The sequence below is a fragment of the Calliphora vicina genome, chromosome 1 (assembly GCF_958450345.1).
Source record: "Calliphora vicina chromosome 1, idCalVici1.1, whole genome shotgun sequence".
In the NCBI taxonomy this organism is placed as follows: Eukaryota; Metazoa; Arthropoda; class Insecta; order Diptera; family Calliphoridae; genus Calliphora; species Calliphora vicina.
Genome location: NC_088780.1, coordinates 160,799,366 through 160,823,283, shown reverse-complemented (window position 1 = coordinate 160,823,283; position 23,918 = coordinate 160,799,366). Strand labels below are relative to the sequence as shown.

Genomic DNA, 23,918 nt, shown 5'->3' with positions numbered 1-23,918 from the left:
CTGGAGTTTTTCACTTTTTAATCATCTATTTCGAAACGCTCGCATAATATAAATTTATTAAAAGCATTGGCCATTGGTAGCTGTGAACTTTTATCATATTTTTGGCATCATAGGGATTCTGAGCCAAAAAAAGTGCTCATCTTTTAAAGCCAAGAACGAATCAAACCAATATCGGATACTCTGTTTAAAGTGAAGCATTTCCCTTGCAAAATCGTTTAGCAAGCTCTTGTTGAGTTTTACAATAGTCTTCATGGAATTCTGTTTCCAATTTTTTGGCTGACCTGGGCAATTGTATTGAGTATAAAAAAAAAACAAAAAACCGCACCAAAAACAAGCTTCCGATTTTCATAAAGATGAAAAGCAAAGAATAGAAACTAATAAACATGATTTATAGTTGAAGAAAAAATTTGAAGAAAATGCAAACCTTAAAGGGAAATCTTGATGTCTAAGAATTACAAAAGGATAAAAAAACCAATGCAAATAAAAGGAAAACAACCAAACAAATGAGAAATGTTTCTGTACTTTTGAATATTTGATTTAGCTTAGTTACGTTTCTTTCAATTCCTGCTTCTTTCTGTTTGTTCCATTCAAATGTAAAAACCACAGGAAAAATAATCGAATTGTTTGGTTGCAAAAAACAAAAAAAAAAACAGTAATGAACACAAATTTTTACAAGGTGTATGAAACTACAAGACATTTATCACGCATAAAACGTTGATTTGTACAGAGATTTACACAGTTATAAGCTGACTTTTTCTAACATTCTTCGATGTTTCTTAAAGGAAGAACAAAAAATCAAATATGTGCTACATATGCTGAAAAGCTCTTGCTTAAATTAGACTAATATTCAGATACATACAGCTAGATATCCCTATAATTTTGTGGCTGTATATTTGTGTTTTGTGATTGTACAAATGTAAGCTGAATGAAAGCAATAAGAACGATAAAGCTTAAATAATTTAAAAAGAAATGTAAATAAAAGAAGGTACTTTGAGTTTCTCTAAAATGTATCAGCTGAAATTGATTTTTGTTTGCATATTTGCATGTGAAAGCAAAACAATAAGAGATTCTAGATGGTTTGGATAACAATATCTGTAAGAGTTTTATGCATGTTTAAATTATTTTCGCAAGTGGGCCGCACAAAATTTTTAATTATAATTTAATTTATGATCCATATAAATCAAGCATTCGTGACCGATAAGTTTTATTTTGGGAGGTCATACGTATGGGGGCTATGTGAAATGAACTACCAATTTTTACCACTTCATGGGGCTTGTTTAGCCTTGATAACCATTGATTCGCAAACCTTAAAACCCTCAAAATCTATCAGTACTGCACCTGCCTCTGGTATATCTGCAGTTACGCGAAAATTATTTTTCCATTCGTTCGATAAGATCAAAAAAACTCTAGCCAAGGACACTTTAATAAAAAAATCATTTGTTTTTCGCAAAACTTTGTACTACTTCAGCTCACCTAGTAGTAGTCTTTTTGTACTGAGGTATAAAAAAGTTTTTTTTTTGATCAAGTTACCTTTGAAAAGTAAGTTAGTTATTATGTTTATTATATCAATTATGTTAAAGGTCTGCCATCAAACTGATTCCAATATTATTAAACAGTATTGGGAGAACCTGTCCATTGATAGAAAACCTCGTTCAGGTAGAAGGAATGATACGTATTATGTTTCTAAAGCCAATAAATAGAAAGCATTTTCAAAAGAGCTCCCAACACATCCTGTGGGAAAGCATGCCGGTTAGCACAGTACTTGGACTATTTGGTACGAAAAGTTAAAGCCAATGCAGGTTTAAAAACATACAAGGCTCAAAAAGTTCCTGGCAGGAACTCCGCCAGTAATTTAGAGGCCAAAAGCAGAAGACGGAAATTGAAGTTAAATTTTATATAAAATAAAAAATATACCTCCTGTATAATGGATGACGTATGGCTTGGATAAATTTTCGCGGCTTCCAAGTCAATATTTGTATGATATTGATGCTCGAGGGAATGTTGTAGAAAAGTTTAGGACCCAAAAGCAGAAAATTTTCCCAAAAATTTCTTGGCATGGCAAGCAATATGCAGTTGCGGCAAAAGAAGCCACAAATTTGTTACAAAAGGCTCTATAAATACCGAAATTTACATCAAGGAATGTTTGTTTACAAAAGAGGATGTCTCCATTCATAAGATTGTTTAAGGTGTCCACTTATTTTTGGCCTGATTTGTCATGCTGTCATTATGGCAAGCAAGGTCTTGAGTGGTACAAGAACAATAATGTGGTATTTGTACCAAGATAGGCAAATCCTCCAAACTGCCTGGAGCTAAGCCCAGTGGAGAAATATTGGGCTCTTCTTAAAAGAGAATTGAGGTGAATAAAAAAGTGTCCAAAGTGTGTAAAAACCTTAATGGTTTTCATAAATTTATCACTATTGATTAGAACTATAAAAATAATATTCTTTTTGTAAGTTGTAGTAATAATTTCAATCAAATAAAAAAGAGAAGTTACAAAATTAAATTTCGAAATCTTTTGATTACATGAAAATTTATAACGTTTGTTCTCCAAAATATATTAGAATAGAATTTATATTTAGCTGATATTACAGTAATGAATCAATTCCATATTCTAGATATAATGAAAAACAAACAAATAAAAATCACAAAATCCTCCTCGAAGCACATATTTGCAGAGATTTGTATCTAAATGTCAGCTAGAAAAATAAAACTGAATTTCCATAAACGCAAAACTTCAAATCTAAATTTATATACATAAATTTCCTCATATGCTATATTTTACCCCAAAAATAACGTTGTACTTATTTCAAACGCTGGGGAATAAAATTTACTGTCAAGGCTTTTTCTAGAAGATCTCTCGTCTATTTATTCTTACATACATGTGTGTATCATGCAATGAATTGAACATGATAAAATTTGCTGTTATATTGTTTTCTGTTTTTGTTATATTTTTTTCCAAATAAAAAGAAGAAAGACCTAATCTGTAATTGATTCGCATAGAGTTTCAAATCAGTTTGAATTTAAAACCCAGCAACTCAGAGACAAGCATCAGCCAGAAAACAAAACAAAAATAAAACAACAGCAGCTAAAAACAAGCAACCAGTATATCCCTGGGCATGTTGACAGCATATCCCTCTGTAAGAGTGTATGGCTTAGTACTTCCTTGAATATGCAATACATAAGGGATCACATATTATATGCATATCTATACATGTGTAATGTTATGTAATGTTTGTTTGCATGTGTGTTGAGTTTAAGAGGAAAGAAATTACATCTCCTTGGAATATTTTACATTTACAATGAATATAAAATATTATATGACAGACTCTCACATTTACATGTATTCTTTTCATTCATTCACTTTATTTATGCTCAGAAAATAAACTGAACGAGCAAATAAAAAAAAATGTACACAAAAACTGTAAAAAGAAAAAACGCCAGTTACAAGAAACGCACTTTATTGTATTGAAATATTGTAGCATAAAGTAAGGCGCTGCTACTGCATGCATTTAAACAAACTACATTAAAGAATGTATGGATGTGTGGGTATGCATGTACTCACATGTATGTATGCACGACTGATTTTGTATTGCATTGTAAAGTTTTATTAATAAAGTTCTTATATGGGGAGAACAACAAATACTTGAATAACGGTTCGTCTTCATCATTTCTTATAAGCTTCTTACTTGCCGCTTCTGTTCAGTCCTATATGTGAGGCTATATTAGGGTTGAGAAAAAGCTGGAGTATTCAGAAAATTTTTTAAATTTACGACAAATTTTACGTCGGAATACCAATTAATGTGGAAAAACTGAAAATTTCTTGTACATTTCTTGTCTAAAAATTAAAACTCCCTGGTACCTTTTAAAATATGTATCGCTAAAAGGGTTCTTACGCGGGAAACTTTTACCGGGAATTCCCGGAAATGGCCAAATTATGCTAATCGCATGATTCTAATATATCCATAGAAATTATGAATCTTTTCCTGAAATCCTTCCATTAAGGTTTTTATACAGTTTTCTGTCACTTTGTTGGAACTTCTGAACACCTTTTTTGTGCTCTTCCTTCACAAGAGCCCAATATCTCTCCACTGGCCTTAGCTCTAGCCAGTTTGGAGAATTTGCCTGTCTTGGTACAAATACCTCATCATTGTTCTTGTACCTCTCAAGACCTTGCTTACCATAGTAACAGGATGCCAAATCTGTCCAAAAATAAGTGAACACATTAAGAAGTCTTATGAATGGAAGCATCCTCTTTTGTAAACATTCCACTGAGGGAAAAATTAAGGTGTCACTTCTTTTTGACACTTTTTTACAATTTGTAAACAAACGGGTACGAATCGACAACGCAATGTTGTTAAAGTATTCGCCGACGCATCTCAACGTTATTGTCAAAGTGTTGCGGCAAAACTTTTTGCTCTGCTTTTTTTATAAGTGAGTTTTAATTTTATTTACATTAAAAAAGTGAAAATATTTAAAAACGAAAATATAACAGAAAGTGTAATTGTGTTTAATAGTGAATTTGTGTTGATGCAGATGAAGATCCAGGCAGTTCAAGAAATGAGAACATACAACATGACGACATACAACTCCAAAAATTCCTGGAAACAATAAACATTTGGTTTCAAATAGACAACGTTGCGGTATCAAATTGACAACGGTCTGGTGTCAAATCGTAAACGAACGGTGACAAATTGTCGACGGTCTATTATAAAATCGTACACGAACGGTGTCAAATAGACAACGGTTGGTGTCAATTCGGCATCGGAATGGTGCCATTTTTTCGTTGTCAAATTGACACCATTCGTGTACAATTTGTGAACATACGGGGTTGATACACTATTGACACCGAATGGTGTCAAATCGTACAAGGATGTGTTCATTTTTTCTCTGGGTGCCCTCAATGTTAATTTCGCTATTTATAGAGCCATTTGTAACAAATATTTGGCTTCTTTTGCCGCAACTGCATATTACTGGCCATACCAAGAACTTTTCGGGGACATTTTCTGCTTTTGGTTCTTAAACTTTTGTACAACATTCCTCGAACATCAGCAGCATAAAAATAATGACCCGGAAGCTGCGAAAATTATTATTATTATTATTATAAAATTTGACTTCAATTTCCGTTCTCTGTCTTTGTCTTCTAAATTTTTGGCCGAGTTGCTATCAGGAACTTTTTGAGCCTTGCATGTTTTTAAACCTGCATTGGATTTAACTTTTCGAACCAAATAGTCTGGACTGCTTCCTACCGGATGTGTTGGGAGCTTTTTTGAAAATGTTTGCTATTTATTGGCAGCCGTTTGATTGTTTAGCCAACTTTTTGTAGGACCAAGTTGGGTTTTGTTGAAAATATTTAATAATTTTAGTACGCACTTTGTTCTCGTCACTCATTTTAATCATATTAACAACAAATGAACATATATTGACATTAAACATAAGAACTGACATACTTTTCAGAGGTAAAAAATCAAATAATACTTGTGTTAAAAGTTTTAAGGAAAAATGTGAGTTAAGGTTTCTTCGATCTCAGCCCTTAGTTATTTTATATTTCTTTTAAAACGCGCGTAAAACTCTAAGAATACTTTTTCGAAAATACTTCCCGTGAATTTCTGGGAAGGGGAAAAGTCCAGGAAAAAACGGAACCCTAATCACAAGTCTTATTGCTTGGAATTTTCTACGCTGAGAGTTTCTTTCATTCATTTATGCTCATATTCGTTTACCCTTCATATATTTAATATAAAGATATTGTAACTTATTTTTTTCCTTCATCTTTATTTTATTACACATGCATGCACACAGACATATCCACATATTCACTCATACACAAACACATAATAGCAAGTAAGTTTACATATGTATTTGTATATGATTGCACAATGCATGAAGTATTCATAATGTGAATATCTTATGTTATTGTATGTGTAAAATGTCTGTACATATGTATATGAAAACATTGTCACCAACACAGCGCAACACAACTACACACACAAAAACGACATCCACAAAAAACGACAATATAATTCATCATTTCTAAGCAATTTCATCGCTGACAATTCAAATTGTTTAAAATCCGTATGCAAAACTATATACATTCTGCAAGCAAGCAAACATACTTACTTTATTATACAACTACATTGCTGCTCTTACATAATAATGAAAATAAACATTATTATTTGAAAAGATTTAATACAATAATAATATTAAGCTATTTATGCAATAAGTTTAAACACACATGAAATAATTGTCTTTTAATCACAAACTTCTTAAAGTGGCAACAAACGAATTAATGAGCAAAATAATAGATGACACAATGAAAGTTAAGTTGCAATTAATTGACATTAAAAAAGAGTTTTTAGTTAGGAAAAGTTATGCTAATATACATATTACGAAACTAATTTAGCAAGAAAAGTAAAGAAAGTTAGATCATTTCAAGATTTTGCAAAAAGGGTATTAAATAAAATAAAGATTGACAGCATTTCCCAAGGGATATTTTATAGTTTATTTGTAAAAATAAATGTGTAAGAATGTTATGTTTGAAATCAAATCCGAAAATCAAATGAAAGCTTGTTTTAAAAGTGTTTTTCTATTATTAATTTATTTTCATCTTTTTAATACTTCGAACATAAATTCGGATTTTCAAATATATCTATAAAAACTTTAATTTTGAAACTACATTGTTAGTACATTAAAATTCATGTAACTTCGAATTTTCGAATTTAATTTCGAATTTTCAATCATAAGATTATATTGTAATTGGATTCATGCATGATTCGAATATTATTTTAATAGCTTTATAGATTTGTCGAAAATAACTTCGAATTTTCGAAAATAATATTGAATTGTTCCAATCTACGAGAACTAGCTAAAAATTCAGTTTTAAATTTTTATTGAAAAATTTGACATTTTACCTTCACGATTTAAGGGTTAGCTTTTTCCGATTTTACAAAAACATTCAGACTATATTTAAAATTACCTGCACTATAATATTCTGAATAGGCTTTACATAAAATTCATAACAGTAAGGATATTGGGCTCATTTGCCAAAAAATGCCCAAAAAATAGTTTTTTCTCGAAAATCGTAAAATTTAAATCACAGGTACGGAAAAACTATAGGAGGTATTTTCATATTTTTTCAATATTTTCATTCCCTATTGTATACTCGAGAAATCCCAATTTGGTGATAAATAAAATTCTGAAATTTTTTTAACAAAATTTTTAAAAATATGAAAATGAAGCTTTGAAACGGCCTTTAAAAAAATTAAATTTTGTTGGCCATACCTGCGAATACGTAAACGGTATCCTACGAAGACAGAAACTCATATACAAGTAAATATGGATATATTTTAATTTTCTTCCTACATTTCTTGTTCTAGTGCCTGAGACACTTTAATGGCCTGGGGAATTTTGAATAACTTTAACATTTTTAAACCAATTTTTCTCTTTTATATCTCATTAGAACGACAATTACGTACACCATTGGTGCTGTGTGTTCAAACACAATATCAATTTGACAGTTAGTTTTTGAGAGTTACACGAGAGAACAACGAGTTTTCGTTGTTAAACAATATTTGAAAAATAACGAAAGTTTGCGGCGGCAACATTTCGAAAATTTCGTACTAAATATGTATGGTCGGAACATTGATTTAACTTCGGCAACTGTGAAAAAAGTAATTAGATCAATTGGTGTGGTACTAAATTAACTGGTCGCCCAAAAACAAACCGATCAAATGTCAGTATTGAAGTACGAGAGTGGGTTTGTGAAAGTGAAGGACTTGGTTAAGAATTTAAAATTTCAAGAAAAACGCAAGGTTAAAGTGACACAAAATCTGAAGCCTATCTGAAGATTTTGAATTATTTTATTCAGTCGGCAAATATTTCTAATTTGGCCTATGACTAGTGAAAGAAAATGTTCCCTCAAACGATCTCCAGATTTTTATATGAAGGAAGTCAATACCGCAGAATTTTCCATGAATGTTTCTTACTAAAGAATGGCTGTGTGATTATTGATAGTTTATTTTATTAATTTTTTCTTCGACTCAGAATTTAGGATTTGATGTTTGTCTGACTAAATTTTTTAATTTTAATTTTAACATAAACAGAGAGAAGCCACGTTCTTGAAATATTCGCGAAAATATATTATTTTCAGATTTTTGTAATTTTTTTTCTCAAAAATTTTAGAAATTTGGAAAAGTAAATGATTCCTTCAGAAGCGTCGAAAGGTGTAGCCTTCTTTTAAACTGGACATAATTAGCAGATAATACAAAATCATTGCCATATAAGTGGGTTCTTTCTTCTGCACTGCTAATAAAAATCAATACTCCTGAATTCCCATTTGATACTTCATCATGTTTTTTTAACTAAATATCTCTTAATTTGATTAATAATTGAAAAATATTAAAACAAATGCATTAAACTAAATGAAAAATGTTTCTTTAAAATCAGTTATTTATATTAATTTTCTCACTTAGTCATTCAACATAAATGCATATTCTTATTATATTTAATTTCCCTTAATTCCCCAACAAATGTTTTATTACAAAAAAAAAAAACAAAATAATAATGAAAATGAATGTATAAAAAACATTTAATAATACTTACATTGTACTCTTAATGTTATACTCGAACTACGGGTCTCCCCTTCTGTATTTGTTGCACCACAAGCATAAGCACCGGCACTTTCACGTTCCAATTGAGTCAAATGCATTATTTCTGAACTCTCTCCAGACATACGCATACCCTGGAAATAAAAACAAACACATACAAATATTTTTAAATCAAATAAAGAAATACAACATACAATTATACAACATACAAGTATACAACGTATAAATAAAACAAATATTAAGAGAACAATAAGAGTAATGATGTTTACAGTTTTTTTTTTGTGTACATCCCTCTTACTTGTCATACTTTTCCCAGGTTTTATTTCAGACATCATGTAACGGTATGAGTGAGAGATATTCTGTGCTTGTGTGTGTGTAAATGACACAGCTTTAATTAACATTATTTTTATGTAAAAAAGAATTAAATAAGGTAAAGGAAAAAAACGACAGTGTAATCTTATATTTAACAAAGACATTATTAAGTCAAAGTTGATACTTGTAATATGAAAAACAAAAGAAAAAAATAACATTGTATGTCTTGTTGTTATATGTTCATTTGATTTGAGTAAGTGTGTGTCTACAGGTGGGGGTGTCTGTGTGTTGAGGGATAGCAAAACGACGCAACAGGAAAGTAACATCATCATGAATGTCTTGTTAGATGAAATACGAATTAAAAAATCTTACAATTGTCGTACACTAAGTAATATTCGTAGTATTTTGTATTTGTGATAAGAAAGAAGGAAATGAACATACGCTATGTTTGGTGTATTCAAAATAAAATCTTACTCAGAATAAAAGTCCTTCTTATTTCCCCAAATTCCTAATGTGTGATTATTTCGTGTGTTCAAATCTAAAAAAATTATTCATAATGAAGTCACTGTAAGATGCCATATTGGGAGGAAATAACATTTGTAGACGAGGTATAGGACCTTACCCATTCCAACTTTGTTAAATTTGCACAAGTTATTTATGAGTTTCAAACTTCAAATTTTATATAAGAATTCTGTAAAATCTCTCAATTTCAAATGTACTAATGTATTGGTTATTTGAACCAAAAATTTACCATGAAGAAATAATATCTCAGAAAAGATATATCCTATTTTCTAAAGATTGTTCTCAATTATAAGTCATTGTATGCTTAACAATAAATAACATATGTAAGTCAGAGTGGCAAGGTAAAGGGATCACGAGGAAATTTCTCTTACACATAATAATATAATATGATTTAAAAATAAGTAAGTGAGCTTTATTCCCTTCATCAAATTATTATTTAAAATAATTTTTTTTAAATATTTTTAGGTAAACAAAATTGAATTTTTTTTTTAAAATTTTTTTCCCATATTTTTTTTTCAAATTTTCTGTCAAAAAATATTTTTTTGATGAAAAAAAAATTCGGGTTAAAAATATTTTTCCCGATTTTACCCATTGTAGGTCCAACTTAGTATAGCCTTATACACATCGTTGCAATGGACTTTGAAATATCTATCATTAGATCCATATTGTCTATATTAATGACTTAGATCCAAAATAGGCCAAAATCGAGATTGTTCCGGTTACGGAAAGACGAACATGGCTGTGTCGACTTCGCTATCTATAACGATCCTAAATATATATACTTTGTGGGTTCGCAAATGAAAAATGTAGAAATTACAAACGAAATGAAAAAAACTTTTATATACCCTTGCCACTCATGATGAGAGGTATAAAAAAATCATTGGGAGCTACTCAATCAGCAATTTCAAAACATTTATGACCAACAGTTTTCATCCAAGAGCAAGGAAATTGGATACTATACGAATTGAAGCCGAGAGACCTTAAACTACGATTATGATTGTCCGAAATGATGCTTGAACTCTAAAAAAGAGAATAATTTTTTAACCGAACCATTACTTGTGATGAAAAATGGATCTATTACAATAATACAAAGCGTAAGAGAACATACACATATGAAGCCCGTCCAACCAGACGAAGCGATACCAAAACCAAATATCTAAGGGGCTAAAGTACTTATAGTAATTGATGGGAGCAAACGGGTCCTATCTGAAATTTGAAATTTGAGCAGATTAACTGGTTTCAATAGAAAAATAACAAAACAAAATGTCAAAATGTTTGTGGATTGAAAAGTGGGACAAATATATTGTTACGAAATTGTACTTGAATTCAAATATAACGATTTTAAGGGCTGATTTAAAAGTAGCATAATGCTATCAAATAACAGTGCTGTAATAGCAAACTGTAACACATCTGTGGGCATTATTAAAGAAAAGCTTTCAGTTGACCATTGATCGTAAGTTGGCAACGCTGTTTGAATTCGAATATTCAGTTAAAGAACATTGTAGAAAGTACACCACAGATGGCGTATGATCTAGAATATTCGAACTTTGACAGTTAAAGAGCAATCTAGTGTGCAGATGGCAGTGTTATAAATAGTGGCAGACGTTGCAGTCGTGAGTGAGTTTATCAGATACGTTTTTCGAATAAACATCAACTGAGTGCCTTAAAGTGTGTTGTGTTCTCAAGTAAATTCGTGTACATTATAAATTGTGTCTGTATTTCTGAGAATTTATAAACGTGTATAAAAAACATTGAATAAATTTTGAATAAATAAAGAGTTGTTACAATTTTTAAACTACTAAACGGCTTTTATTTGCAATCAAAAGTATCCGGTTTATTGAAAGGAAATAAACCAACGTTTTGAAAAGGTTAAAACGTAACAATATTTTTAACTCGTTGTCACAACCATTGAAAACTTTTTTGACAACTCTCATTTGTTGCATATCTGTAATAATCTGTACATATGTATATATCAAATATTATTAAAATCAGAGGAGTAAAGCTAATTTTTTATATTACAAACTTTCATAAATCCATAAGTCAAGCCTAACAAGCCTAAAATCTGTCAGCTGCTCTAAAACATTTACACACAGCATTACAAAATACTATTTGTTTGTGTTACTTTTGAGTAGGATATTAAAAATTCCTGTACAACATATCTTTAAGGACACATTTAATTTGACTTTGTCAAATTTATTATTCTTAATGTAATTCTTTTTTTCTTTATTTTTTTTTTCTCATGTTCATTCATTCTGTGTGTGTGTGTGTTTATTTCCAAAAGTCTTTTACTTAGTCTTGTTTAAACAGCAGGTTGACTTGTTTTTTCCATAATTATCCCCTGAGTAAAAAAAACAGACAAAAACACAAAGTTAAAAAAGCTAAAGAACTTCATTTTTTTTCTGCGACTGTCTATGTGTGATTTGCTCTTGGTATTCATTCACTTGCAAACGAATTCACACACACATTCATATACATATATTCAGCCTAAAAAACCAACAAAGAAACATGTTTGAAAAAAAATTTTAATGAGTTTTTCTTGTTTGTCATTTACTTTGTTTTATTTTCTTAACAGATTTTCAGCTTAAAGTTCATTTTGCTTGTTTAGTTGTACCGCTCCCTTTTGCTTTCAAACAACCTAAAGGAAGAAAAAGCCCAAATACAACACTAAGCACTAAAACATTTAAACAATTACACTTACCAACATACAACAAAAACACACACATTCTTACTACACATGCCGACACTCGCCCCACAATGGTGGCAAGAAAAACCTGTGCGTTGTAAGACTTTTATACATTACAAGTGTATACCTGTATGATTTTATGGTTGGTTGTGAGTCAGTGTTTTGCCAAATTTTCATTTGGCATTAGCAGTACTTATTGCAGAACACAAAAAAATATCAGCAAAAAAAAAACCAACAACAAAATGAAAATAATGTCCTTGTCGTAATAAACATCACCACAGATTTATGCTACGCTTGTTTATTTATATTTTCTTATTATGCTTTATTTCCCTGGGATGTTACAACTAATACAAACGTCTTCGCACGCAATACATCAATGTAAATATGTATACAGTGGGTGTACAAGTAAATGGAAACCATGGAATTATTTTTGTATTGTAAAGATTAAGGGTGTTTCAAAATTTAAGCAAAATTTTAATTAAAAAGAAAGCACAATTTATTCTTCTTAACAGAGAAAGCAGATTCGTTGTAGCAACCGAGTTTGTTCCCGATCGAATGATTCGAAATTTTCCAGTTGCTACAAATTTTTAGCAGGTGTTACGAAAATTTGGTTTCTTCATCCAAAGTACTGCTTTATCAGCTACTAGCTGACCCGGTGCGCTTCGCCACCCCAATTAGAAGAAAGAAATAGTACCACTAAGTCTCCCATTGTGTATCTAATTGTAAATGTCTAATTTCATATTTCTGGGTTCATTATTATAGAAAATGCAAAAGAAACTTACCACTAAAGTCACCTTTTGTGAATTCAAATTAATTCAGAATTATGTGTGCCTAATTTTAAATTTTTAGGTTTATTAAAATATTCAAAAAGTACCATTGCAATAATGAAATAGTACCATTGATTATCACTTTTGAATTTGCATTCACTAAACCATAACCCGTCAAGTTTGAATTTTAAATTTGTATAGTATTTCCTATATTATCAACTAATTTTGTTTCTATAAGACTTAATATTTAATAAGTTATCACAAAACCGAAAGCGATCGGTTTTAAATTTTTTAAAACCGAAACAGGGGTTTTGAAATTCTTCGGTTTTTTGGAAACTCTATGTTCATTATTATAGAAAGTTCAAAAAGTAATTATAGAAAGTAAAAAAAAATCGGGTTACAAATTTTTTTTTCCGATTTTGACACATTGTAGACCCAACTTACTATGGTCTTATATACGTCGTTGCAAATGTCTTTGAAATATCTATCATTAGATATCCATATTGTCTATATTAATGTCTTAGTAATCCAGATATAGGTCAAAAATAAGTAAAAAATCGAGGTTGTCTTGGTTTTTTCCTCATATCTCAGCCATTTGTGGACCGATTTTGCTGATTTTAAAGAGTAAAATTCTCGAAGACAAGTCGACAGAATTATTGAAGATTTGGATCCCGAAGATATCTGGGGTGTTTAGAAAATTGATTTCAGACATGACTCCGCTATCTATAAGGATCCAGAATATATATACTTTATAGGGTCGGAAATGAAAAATGTAGAAATTACAAACGGAAAGACAAACTTATATATACCCTTCTCACGAAGGTGAAGGTTATAAAAATGGTTGGCCTAAGATTTGTGTTTAAGAATTAGAATTTCTTTGTTACCATACATCTGACATCCACTGTATTACGCATACTCCTTAATACATTTAAGAATTATTAGATTATACACTTACATATATGCGTAGTAATACTGATTACATCTAATATGTCATAAGATAATTTATTGTAATATTTTTTCATATTTGTCTCTTTACTTATTTTTTTATTTTATTACACACTTTTTTTTTGCCACATCTTTTTCATTGTTTTTCATATTCTCCAGCCAGTATTTGTTTATTGGTGTCTTATTAGACATAATGCAGACTTTATTTTTTAATAAACTTTATTTATTTACAATGGTGTTATCAACACAAAAGCAACTGCTAAATAAATATGAAAAGTACGCACTTGAATGGTTAATGTGGTATGTTGGTGACTGGTATTTTTTGGTATTATATTTCTTGTCTTCGCAGTTATAAACAAAAAATAAATGAAATTATATGAAAATTTGTTTTCCCATACGATTTGGAATTTGGTCATTGTGGTTTGCTGCGATTTGAATTTCAGCTGAATCAGCTTAGTGGTTATTAAATTTAGCTTTTTGTTTGCTGTAAGTCTCTTCTTGCTTCGTTTTTAATAAAATTTTATTTTTAACTAAAATATTTCGTTTTGTTATATATTTATTTCGTTTTTTTATTCTTTGTTGTTTTCTAGGTAAATAATTTAATGCCTTAGAATTTTAATACGCTTTTTTGAATTATTTATGTGAGATAATATGGTTGGTAATAGGATACATTTATATTTTGGTTCTACAGAAACATATTAACAAATTAAACAATAACAAATTACTGCAGAAAAATTAGCAGCTTCATTAAAAATTCTTGTATTGCTAAACAGAAAATAGTTGAAAATAATTATGTTTCTGAGCTAAACTTTTTTTATAGAATGAAAACTGTTTTAAAGTTTGTTTTAGTTTTAGAAAAATCTAAAAGTTTTCGAAATTAACATTAACAATAAAAAACCAACTTGATTAAAAACAAAGTTGTTCAATGGAAATAAATAATAAGTAAAAAAACGTAAAATTTGTAAATGTTTAGATGAAAGAAGAACTGAGCATAAAGTATTAGCTATTAAAATCTTTAAAAACAGCAAATTGTAGAGATTTTAATTTCCACCATTTTAATTGAAAATGCTAATAGTCCGTTCTTAGTTTGGTTACAAAAATCTTTTACTATAACAGGAACAAAGTAAGAGTTATGAAAATACTAAGGTTGTAACAGTAGAACCAAAAACTTTTAAAAAATGTTGTACTTTTATAATAAATCATATTTGGTGGACTTCATTTTGACTTTTCGTCTTTTATTTTTACCTCATCACACCCTTTAAAAACCTTAAACTGTTTACGATACTGTGTTGTTTTCCACACATGCGGTATTTTTATATATTTTTTGAAAATATCGAATTTAGTTGACTTTTCGTCTCATATGTTAACCCTTGTATCACTCTTTAACAATCTTATGCTGTTTACGCTATTGTGTTGTTTTCCACACATGCGGTATTTTTATGTATTTTACACTACCAACATAATTTCTTGTTTATATTCAAGTTTGTCATTCCGTTTGTAATTTCTACATTTTTCATTTGCGACCCCACAAAGTATATATATTCTGGATCGTTATAGATAGCGAAGTCATCTGTGTGTGGAAATCAACTTTCCGTTGATTTCCGGCTCGGTCGCTATTTAAAATCGACAAAATCGATCTACAAATGGCTGAGATATAAGGAAAGAACCGGGACGACCTCGATTTTTGACCTATTATTGATCTATATCTGGATTACTAAGTCATTAATATAGACAATATTGATATATAACGATTGATATTTCAAAGCCCATTGCAACGATGTAGATAAGGCTATAGTAAGTTGGACCTATAATGGGTCAAAATCGGGAAAAATATATTTTTACCCGAATTTTTTTTCATCAAACAAATTTTTTTTCATACATTTTTTTCCAAAAAAAAAAAATTTTTAAAACTAAAAAAAAAAAATTTGAAAATCAATTTACCTAAAAATATTTAAAAAAATTTATTTTAAAGTATAATTTGGTGAAGGGTATATAAGATTCGGCACAGCTCTCTTACTTGTTTTTTCATAAATTCTTTTTACCAACAAAAAAAAAAAAATATTAAAATTAAAAAAAAAATGTTTAAAAAAAATTGGAAAAAATTTAAAAAAAAATTTGGAAAAAAAAATCATATTTTTAAGTATAATTTGGTGATTCGGCACAGCCGAATATAGCTCTCTTACTTGCCAAACAATTGGTTGGCAGAAAAATCACATTTAGCGATAAAAATGTTCATAGTGCAAAATACATGTGTGTGGAAAACCATACAAGACCAAGCTGACTGAAATCCGTCCATTATTTCAGCTAGCCCCCATAAAAATGTCCTTCCGAAATTGGACTTTTTCGGTCATAAATGTCTAATTTATATATGTATCTCCACAAATTCCGCTCCAAATAAGTTTTATATATACAAAATTCATGTCACCGAATGTTGTTACGATCGGTCCATAATTAGTCATAGCTCCCATATAGACCCGCTTCCGAAAATCACTTTAACGTGCATAAATCGCTTAAAAATTTTGGTATTCACACAAAATTCAACATAGTTTACTTTCATATAGTCATAAATCACACTACCTAATTTCATGGTGATCGGTGCATAATTGGTCGTAGCTCCCATATAAGGCCCACTTCCGAAAATCTCTCAAAAATATAAATTATTGAAATTTTAAAAGAAAAATGTTTTTGCTCTTTTACTTAGTGTAAGGTATTATATGGTCGGGCTTGACCGACCATACTTTCTTACTTGTTTAATATACGTTTCAAAATTATTACCCACGCAATCTTAAATCTAAAGAAAAATATATAAATATTTTTAAAAATCTTGTAAAGCAAAACGAGACAAAGAAATTGATTCTAGCAGATTTAAAAACGATTGTTTCCATACATTTTATTGTTATTCATATAAAAACAAAAAAGATTACCCAGATCCTTCATTATAATGAAATAAAAAGATAACTCTTTATTTTGTAATACAAGTACCTACTAAATATGATATTTTATATAAAATAAATAAATAAATAAAATATGTGTATATAAATTTGTCACCTGCGTTCACATCTTTGTCTACAAACTCATGCCAGTTTCTTTTTCTTATTTTTTATATAAAAATGATGTTGATATTTTTTAACAATGAAGAGAAAAAAATGTAAACAACACGTATGCAAAGGTATGTGTATATGTCCACAATAATATAAACACAATACTCGTATGTAGTAGTATAAATGCACATAAATTTACATATTGAAACAAGTTTAAGCTGATTTCCAAAAAATAAAAAAAAACAAGTGATAAAATTTCAATTGCATATTGAAAAAAAGACAGTCAATTTTACAAACTTGCACACACCCAGCCTTACGTATACATATACACCTACACACCTACACATGCGAGTTTATTGATTTAAGGCAAAATTTTGTATTTCGGTTTTATTTTCATTATTTTTAACTTAAATCTCTGCACATATTCATAAAGCATGTGTGGGAAAGAGAAATGAGTGCATCAACAGAACTGTATACAGTGAATATTAAAATTGACAAAGTGAATATAATTATATGTACTTATATAACATCACCTAAAATGCAAAACAATGTATCATCAATAAATTAATTTTTTTTTTTTAAATTGTAAACATCCATCTAAACTTCAAAACTAACCTAGTTATAACCAAAATTCAAAGTAACGTATCATTATTATTTAGCATTATATTTTTATTTGTTTGTTATCAAATTTGTTTATATTCAACACAACATTTTGATTATGATTTTGATTTAAATAATATGTATTTTAGAATATTTCAAAAAGTTGGAAATGTCAAGAAATTTCATAAATATCGCTTATCAAATTTTGTTAAAAATTTAAGACTTTTAGGCATTTAAAATGTTAGATAGAATTTTCAAAGTTTTAATTGAAACAATTCTAGGTTTTTGTTACAAAATACTTGAAGGTAAGAAAAAAGGTACAAATTTGAATTTTAAACAAATTCCACATTATAAACTTTTAATACAGTTTTTTTTGAACTAGCGAAAGTGTATGGAGAGATTTCTTTTTATACCCTTCACCATGAGTGGCAAGGGTATATATGAATTTGTCGTCATTCCGATTGTAATTTCTATTACATATATTCTGGATTGTTATAGATATCGGAGTCGATATAGCAATGTCCGTCTGTATGTTGAAATCAACTTTGCGTAGCCCCAAATAACTTACAAACATGATTCATACACCAATATAACTGCTATAGATAATATATAATCGAGAAAATCGGCCCACAAATGGCTGAGAGACAACCTCGATTTTTGGCCTATTTTGAATTATATCTGGATTACTAAGTCATTAATATAGACAATATGGATATCTAATGATAGATATTTCAAAGTCCTTTGCTATATAAAGTTTATGACCCGTTGTAAAGACATACAACGGGTCAAAATCAGGAAAAAAATTGAAGCCTAATTTTTTGACCAAGAAAAATATTTTTGTCATAAATTTAAAAAAAAATATTAAAAAAACATTTAAAAAATTTAAGAAAAGTATGTTATGAAAAAAAAAATAGATTTTAAGTATAATTTGGTGAACATATAGCTCTATGATTTGTCTAATTTACATTTATTTATTAAAATGGTTTCAAAATATAAATTTAAAAATAGGGTTCTTCCCTTAGAATGATTTTGGTCAAAAAATTTAAACGACAAACTTTCATTATAGGCCTGTTTCACGATGTCGAAAGAAAAATGATTCCAACAAATTTGTATGAAAACTATTCGAACGAATTTTAAAAACTGATTGTTTTTCATATAAATTTGTTCGACTCATTTAACTTTCGACATCGTGAAACAGGCCATATATTTTAAAGGCCGTATTCATAAACAAATTTTAAATTTAAACAACGTTTTAAAATCAAATTTTGTATGGAAATTTTGCCTTAAAACATTGTTTAAATTTAAAATTTTTTTATGAATACGGGGGTAAATATTTTTGAATAAAAAAACATTCTTTCAGAAGAGCTTAAGTTAAGTGTAGGGACCATAGCGACGAGACACTCCGATTTGTCAAACAAAAATACAAAACCCTACGTTAGGGACGCTTCTGAAAACAAAATCGACCAATATAGGACGTGCCAAATTCAACTACACTACGCTACTCAAAAACAAGTAAGAAAGTATGGTCGGTCAAGCCCGACCATATAATACCTTACACTAAGTAAAAGAGCAAAAACATTTTTCTTTTAAAATTTCAATAATTTATATTTTTGAGTGATTTTTGGAAGTGGGCCTTATATGGGGGCTATGACCAATTATGGACCGATCACCACGAAATTAGGTCGTGTGATTTATGTCTATATAAAAGTTTACTATGTTGAATTTTGTGAGTATAACAACATTTTTAAACGATTTATGCACGTTAAAGTGATTTTCGGAAGCGGGTCTATATGGGATCTATGACTAATTATGGACGGATCGTAATAAAATTCGGTGACATGAATTTTGTATATATAAAACTTATTTGGAGCGCAATTTGTGGTGATACATCTATAAATTAAACATTTATGACCGATAAAGTCCAATTTCGGAAGGACATTTGTATGGGGGCTAGGTGAAATAATGGACCGATTTCAGCCAGTTTCAATAGGCTTGGTCCTTGGGCCGAAAAAGTAATATATACCAAATTTGATCGAAATACCTTCAAAATTGCGACCTGTACTCTGCGCACAAGGTTTACATGGACAGACAGCCAGCCAACCAGATGGACGGACGGACGACAGACATCGTTTAATCGACTCAGAAAGTGATTCTAAGTCGATCGGTATACTTTAAGGTGGGTGTTAGACAATTATTTTTGGGCGTTACCAACATCTGCACAAACGCATTATACCCTCCCCACTATGGTGGTGTAGGGTATAAATATGCACGGTTGCTTATATAGAAATTCAGTTTTACTGGAATACTAAGTGTTCGGAAATACTTTCTTTTTTATCACATCGAGAAATATTTTTGCTGATCTTCAAAAGTGGAAAACGCACTATTTAAACTTTTTCTCATTTTACTGAATTTATAGGGGTTATATACAAAACAAACCTTATCAACATGGAGTATATGTGCATTTAGCCCCTTTCGTTTCAGCCATATCGTGTTTTCAAATACATCGTCTTAGAATCGTATAGAGACCCAGAATATATATATGGGTACAAACAGATTGACAAAATGCCAAAAAAAAAGTTAAGACCTGTCCGTACAATTTCGTTAGTTAGTGTTTGTTTAGGTACAAAAAGTGGCATAAAAAAATAATGTTTTTTTTTTTAAAAAAAAAACATAAAATTCTGCATGTGTATAGATATACATACATGAATGTGTCGGTAACTGTGTGTGTTTGTAATATTTTGATCATCAGAACAGATGTGATAAATTTATGAACCAGAGGCTTGATGTTGCTGTTGCAAAAACACCAGCAAACATATACAAATAAACAAGTAAAGATTAGTTCGATGTAGGTGGTAGTTGCCATATGTTGGCAAAAAAGCAAAGATTTATATTTGAACATACATACATGTAACATAATTCATTTTCAATTTTTTTTCTGAGAGATTTTAGCATTTGTTTTTGTAAATTTTTTATTTTCTAACTTCAATTCAATTATTTTAGTAAGTGATTTTTACAATAAATGCCTGGTCAAAACAAAGTAGATAAAAACAACACAAAAAAATGTAAATGAGTTTGTGGCTTTACATTATGTGCTTATGGGGATTGTTTGTTGGATGGGTATGTGTGAAAAAGATTGTTGAAAATGTATTGTGTTTTCGCTTGTTTTTTTTTTGCTGAAAGGTGCACGAAAATCAATGAATTTTAAATCAATAAAAGCAATTTTTTCAGTTTTTTTGAGTTTTTCTTTACTGTTCTCTACAACATTTAAATTTTTTTCCAACAGTTTGCTGATGGCTAAATAAATAAAATATAATCTGAGAACAAAAAAAAAACGTATAGAAATCATTCAGAAAAAAAATATGATTTAAAACAAATGTATGTGTATAGAAAAGCAACAAATCATTTGCAAACCATAGAAAATATTCACAAAAACACATATACAAATGTATATAGATACAAATATCCATAGAAATCAATATAAAACTGATGATGATGTTGTTTTTGTTTTTGATGATGGTTTAAATCTCAAAAAAAAAACATATCAATGCGTGTATTGCATACATTTATGAGGTAAATGTACCAAAAACAGAATACATATAACAAAAATATATTTTACAGATGTATACTTTTAGGGTTCCAGTTGCTGGAGGACCCAGCTATCGATTGCTTGTTATACATAAGTTATTTAGATTTTAACGTTTCTGTTTGTTTTTCAGTAGAATTTTCATAGTTTTTTATTCAGTAAAATATTCACCACATGTGTTTTAAGGAATAATATTAACGCAAGATTTTATATTTAAATGCGACTATGAACTATTATGAAGTGATTTCTTTTTATAGTATGCTATTTTATGGATATAAATCTGCATGTATAATTTTGTGAAGATAATGATACTTATTAAATCACTTAAGATAAAATCCATGAAAAATCCTAGAATTCAAAATATAATAGCAGTGCCTTTCTTGGTACAAACTTCTGTTTCTCTTTAACTTCATCACTTTTTGTACACAATATAAAACTTATCACACAGTTTAAAACCGAAACAAATTTAAGTAGTGAGATCGAAAAAACCTAACCTTTTTTTCCTTAAAACTTTTAACCAAAGTATTAGTTAATTTTTTTTGATCAAATTACATTTGAAAAGTATAAGAGCTATTATGTTTAATTACAATTATGTTCATTTCTTCTTAATCTGATTAAAATTTGTGACGACAAAAAAGTGCGTATTAGAATTATTAAAAATTTTCAACAAAAACCCAACTTGGTCTTACAAAAAGTTGGCCAAACAATAAAAGGTCTGCCGTCAAACTGATTCCCGTTCCCGAAAATCCAGGGGTATTCAGGATTTCTTAAAGCCCGGGATTTTTTAATTTTAAATCCCGGGATTTTCGGAATTTTCCAAATCCTGTTTTTCAAAAATAAATAGGGGAAATTGTCATTTTTGTGTGCCTTTTTCATGCATTTTGACATTCTACATGCCCGAATATCTCAAAGTGATGTTCAGCAAAGTTATTAAGCTCAACTATAAAGTTATTAAGCTAAACTCTGCTACAAAATAGTTAATAAAGGAAAGCGGTATTTTTGGGTTTCCTTGAGTGGGGCTCTAGAAAATCAATTCTTCACATTTGTTTGTAAGTTCTCTAACAAAACTCAATTTAAATGCTCTTCAATTTAAATCCTCTTCATATGTCGGAAACAAAATTCATTCCAGAATGGCAGATGAAACCATAGATGCAATAGTATGCTTTTTAGCGTCTAATAAAAATTTTACTTACAATTGTAAAGACATAATTATGTATGTTTCATTCTTATAATTTTCGGGATTTTAGATTTCCCGAAAATCCTGAAAACCCGGGTCGGGATTTCGGGATTCTTTATCAAATCCCGAACCCCGGCATTTTCAAAAATCAGTCCCGATTAGCATCTCCAATTCCAATGTTATTGAACAGTATCGGGAAAACTTGTGCGTTGATAGAAAACCTGCTTCAGAAAGAAGGAATGATGTTTCTAAAGCCCATAAATAGCAAGCAATTTCAAAAGAGCTCCCAACACATCCGGTGGGAAAGCAGAAAAGTTAAAGCCAATGCAGGTTTTAAAATATACAAGGCTCAAAAAATTCCTGCCAGGAACTCTGCTAAAAATTTAGAGGCCAAAGACAGAGCACGAAAATTGAAGTCAAGATTTGTAAACAAAATATACCTGCAGCATAATGGATGACGAAACGTATGTTCTGGAACACTTTTCGCACTATCCGGGTCAATATTTTTATGTTGCTGATACTCGAGGGAATGTTGTAGAAAAGATTAGGACATTTGTAACAAAGGGTTCTAAAATACATAAATTTACATCAAGGAATGGTCTCTTGGTATTTTTACCAAGAGAGATAAATCCTCCTAATTGCCTGGAGCTAAGGCCAATGGAGAGATATTGGGCTCTTGTTAAAAGAGAATTGAAGACCACAAAAAAGGTGTCCAAAAGTGTGGTAGATTTTAAACGGAAATGGACTACCTATAAAAACCTGAATGGAAGGGTTTCCGGAAAAGTTTAAAAAATTCATCACTATTGGAACTATAAAAAAATTTTTTTGAAAGTTGTAATAATAATTTCAATAAAACAAAACAAACTGTAGGTTCAATGGATTCTTTTTTATTAACATTTATGTGAGTGAAGCTTTTTTTGACTACGGGGCAAGGTCTGGACTATAAATATTGCTCTTATTTAAATATGGTGAAGATGAAAACATCCCTAATACATACTTATGAAATTAATACTTATACCACAAGTTTGCTTTAATTATATGTTAACCGCAAATTGCATGATTGCTATTTTTCCTTCCACAAAACCAGAGAAGTGAATTAGTTCTCACCTTACTGAACTATAGAAACCTTGAATTCGTTCTTAAAACTTTGCTTAAAATCCATATCTAGTTATATCTTTGCATTTTTGTCAAGAAATTTTGCAACATAAAAAATAATTTAAATTTATATTTAATATCTTTAAAAAAATTTTCTATTACAGTCTAAATATTTGGCACGTTTTACCAAAAGAAATTTAAATAAACAATACATATTATCTAAAAAAAATCAAATAATCGAAATGTCTCAACATTCAATTTTAATAAATTTAAAAATAAAAAAAATAAAAAAATTAGGAGCAAAAAATTCGTCTATTGTTGTTGAAAACATTATTTTGCCTAATGGCATAACATGCTCTTAAGCTATTTTTTGTTGTCAATACTAAGATATGTTGTTAGTGTTGTAATAATGTAAACATTTGTTAAACAAACACACACACAACATGCGTAGTCAATAAGTCAAACATAATAACAGCAGTAGCAGCCGAAAAATATTGGAAATACTGAAAAAGAGACTGTCAGTTCTATTAAGAAATAGAATAAGACAAACAAAAAATTGCTTAAACAATAACAAACTTAATATTTGTTAGTAA

At 29.6% G+C, this 23,918-nt stretch overlaps 1 protein-coding gene across 2 annotated transcripts in view; it reads right to left on the bottom strand.

The window, feature by feature from the left end:
- The window catches only part of side (sidestep), a 343,838-nt gene that overhangs the window by 98,243 nt on the left and 221,677 nt on the right, over positions 1-23,918 (bottom strand). For both annotated transcript variants that reach the window (XM_065516427.1, XM_065516428.1), the window contains exon 9: positions 8,596-8,734. In XM_065516427.1, coding sequence (XP_065372499.1) covers positions 8,596-8,734 — 139 coding nt within the window. The remainder of the gene's footprint in view (positions 1-8,595; positions 8,735-23,918) is intronic.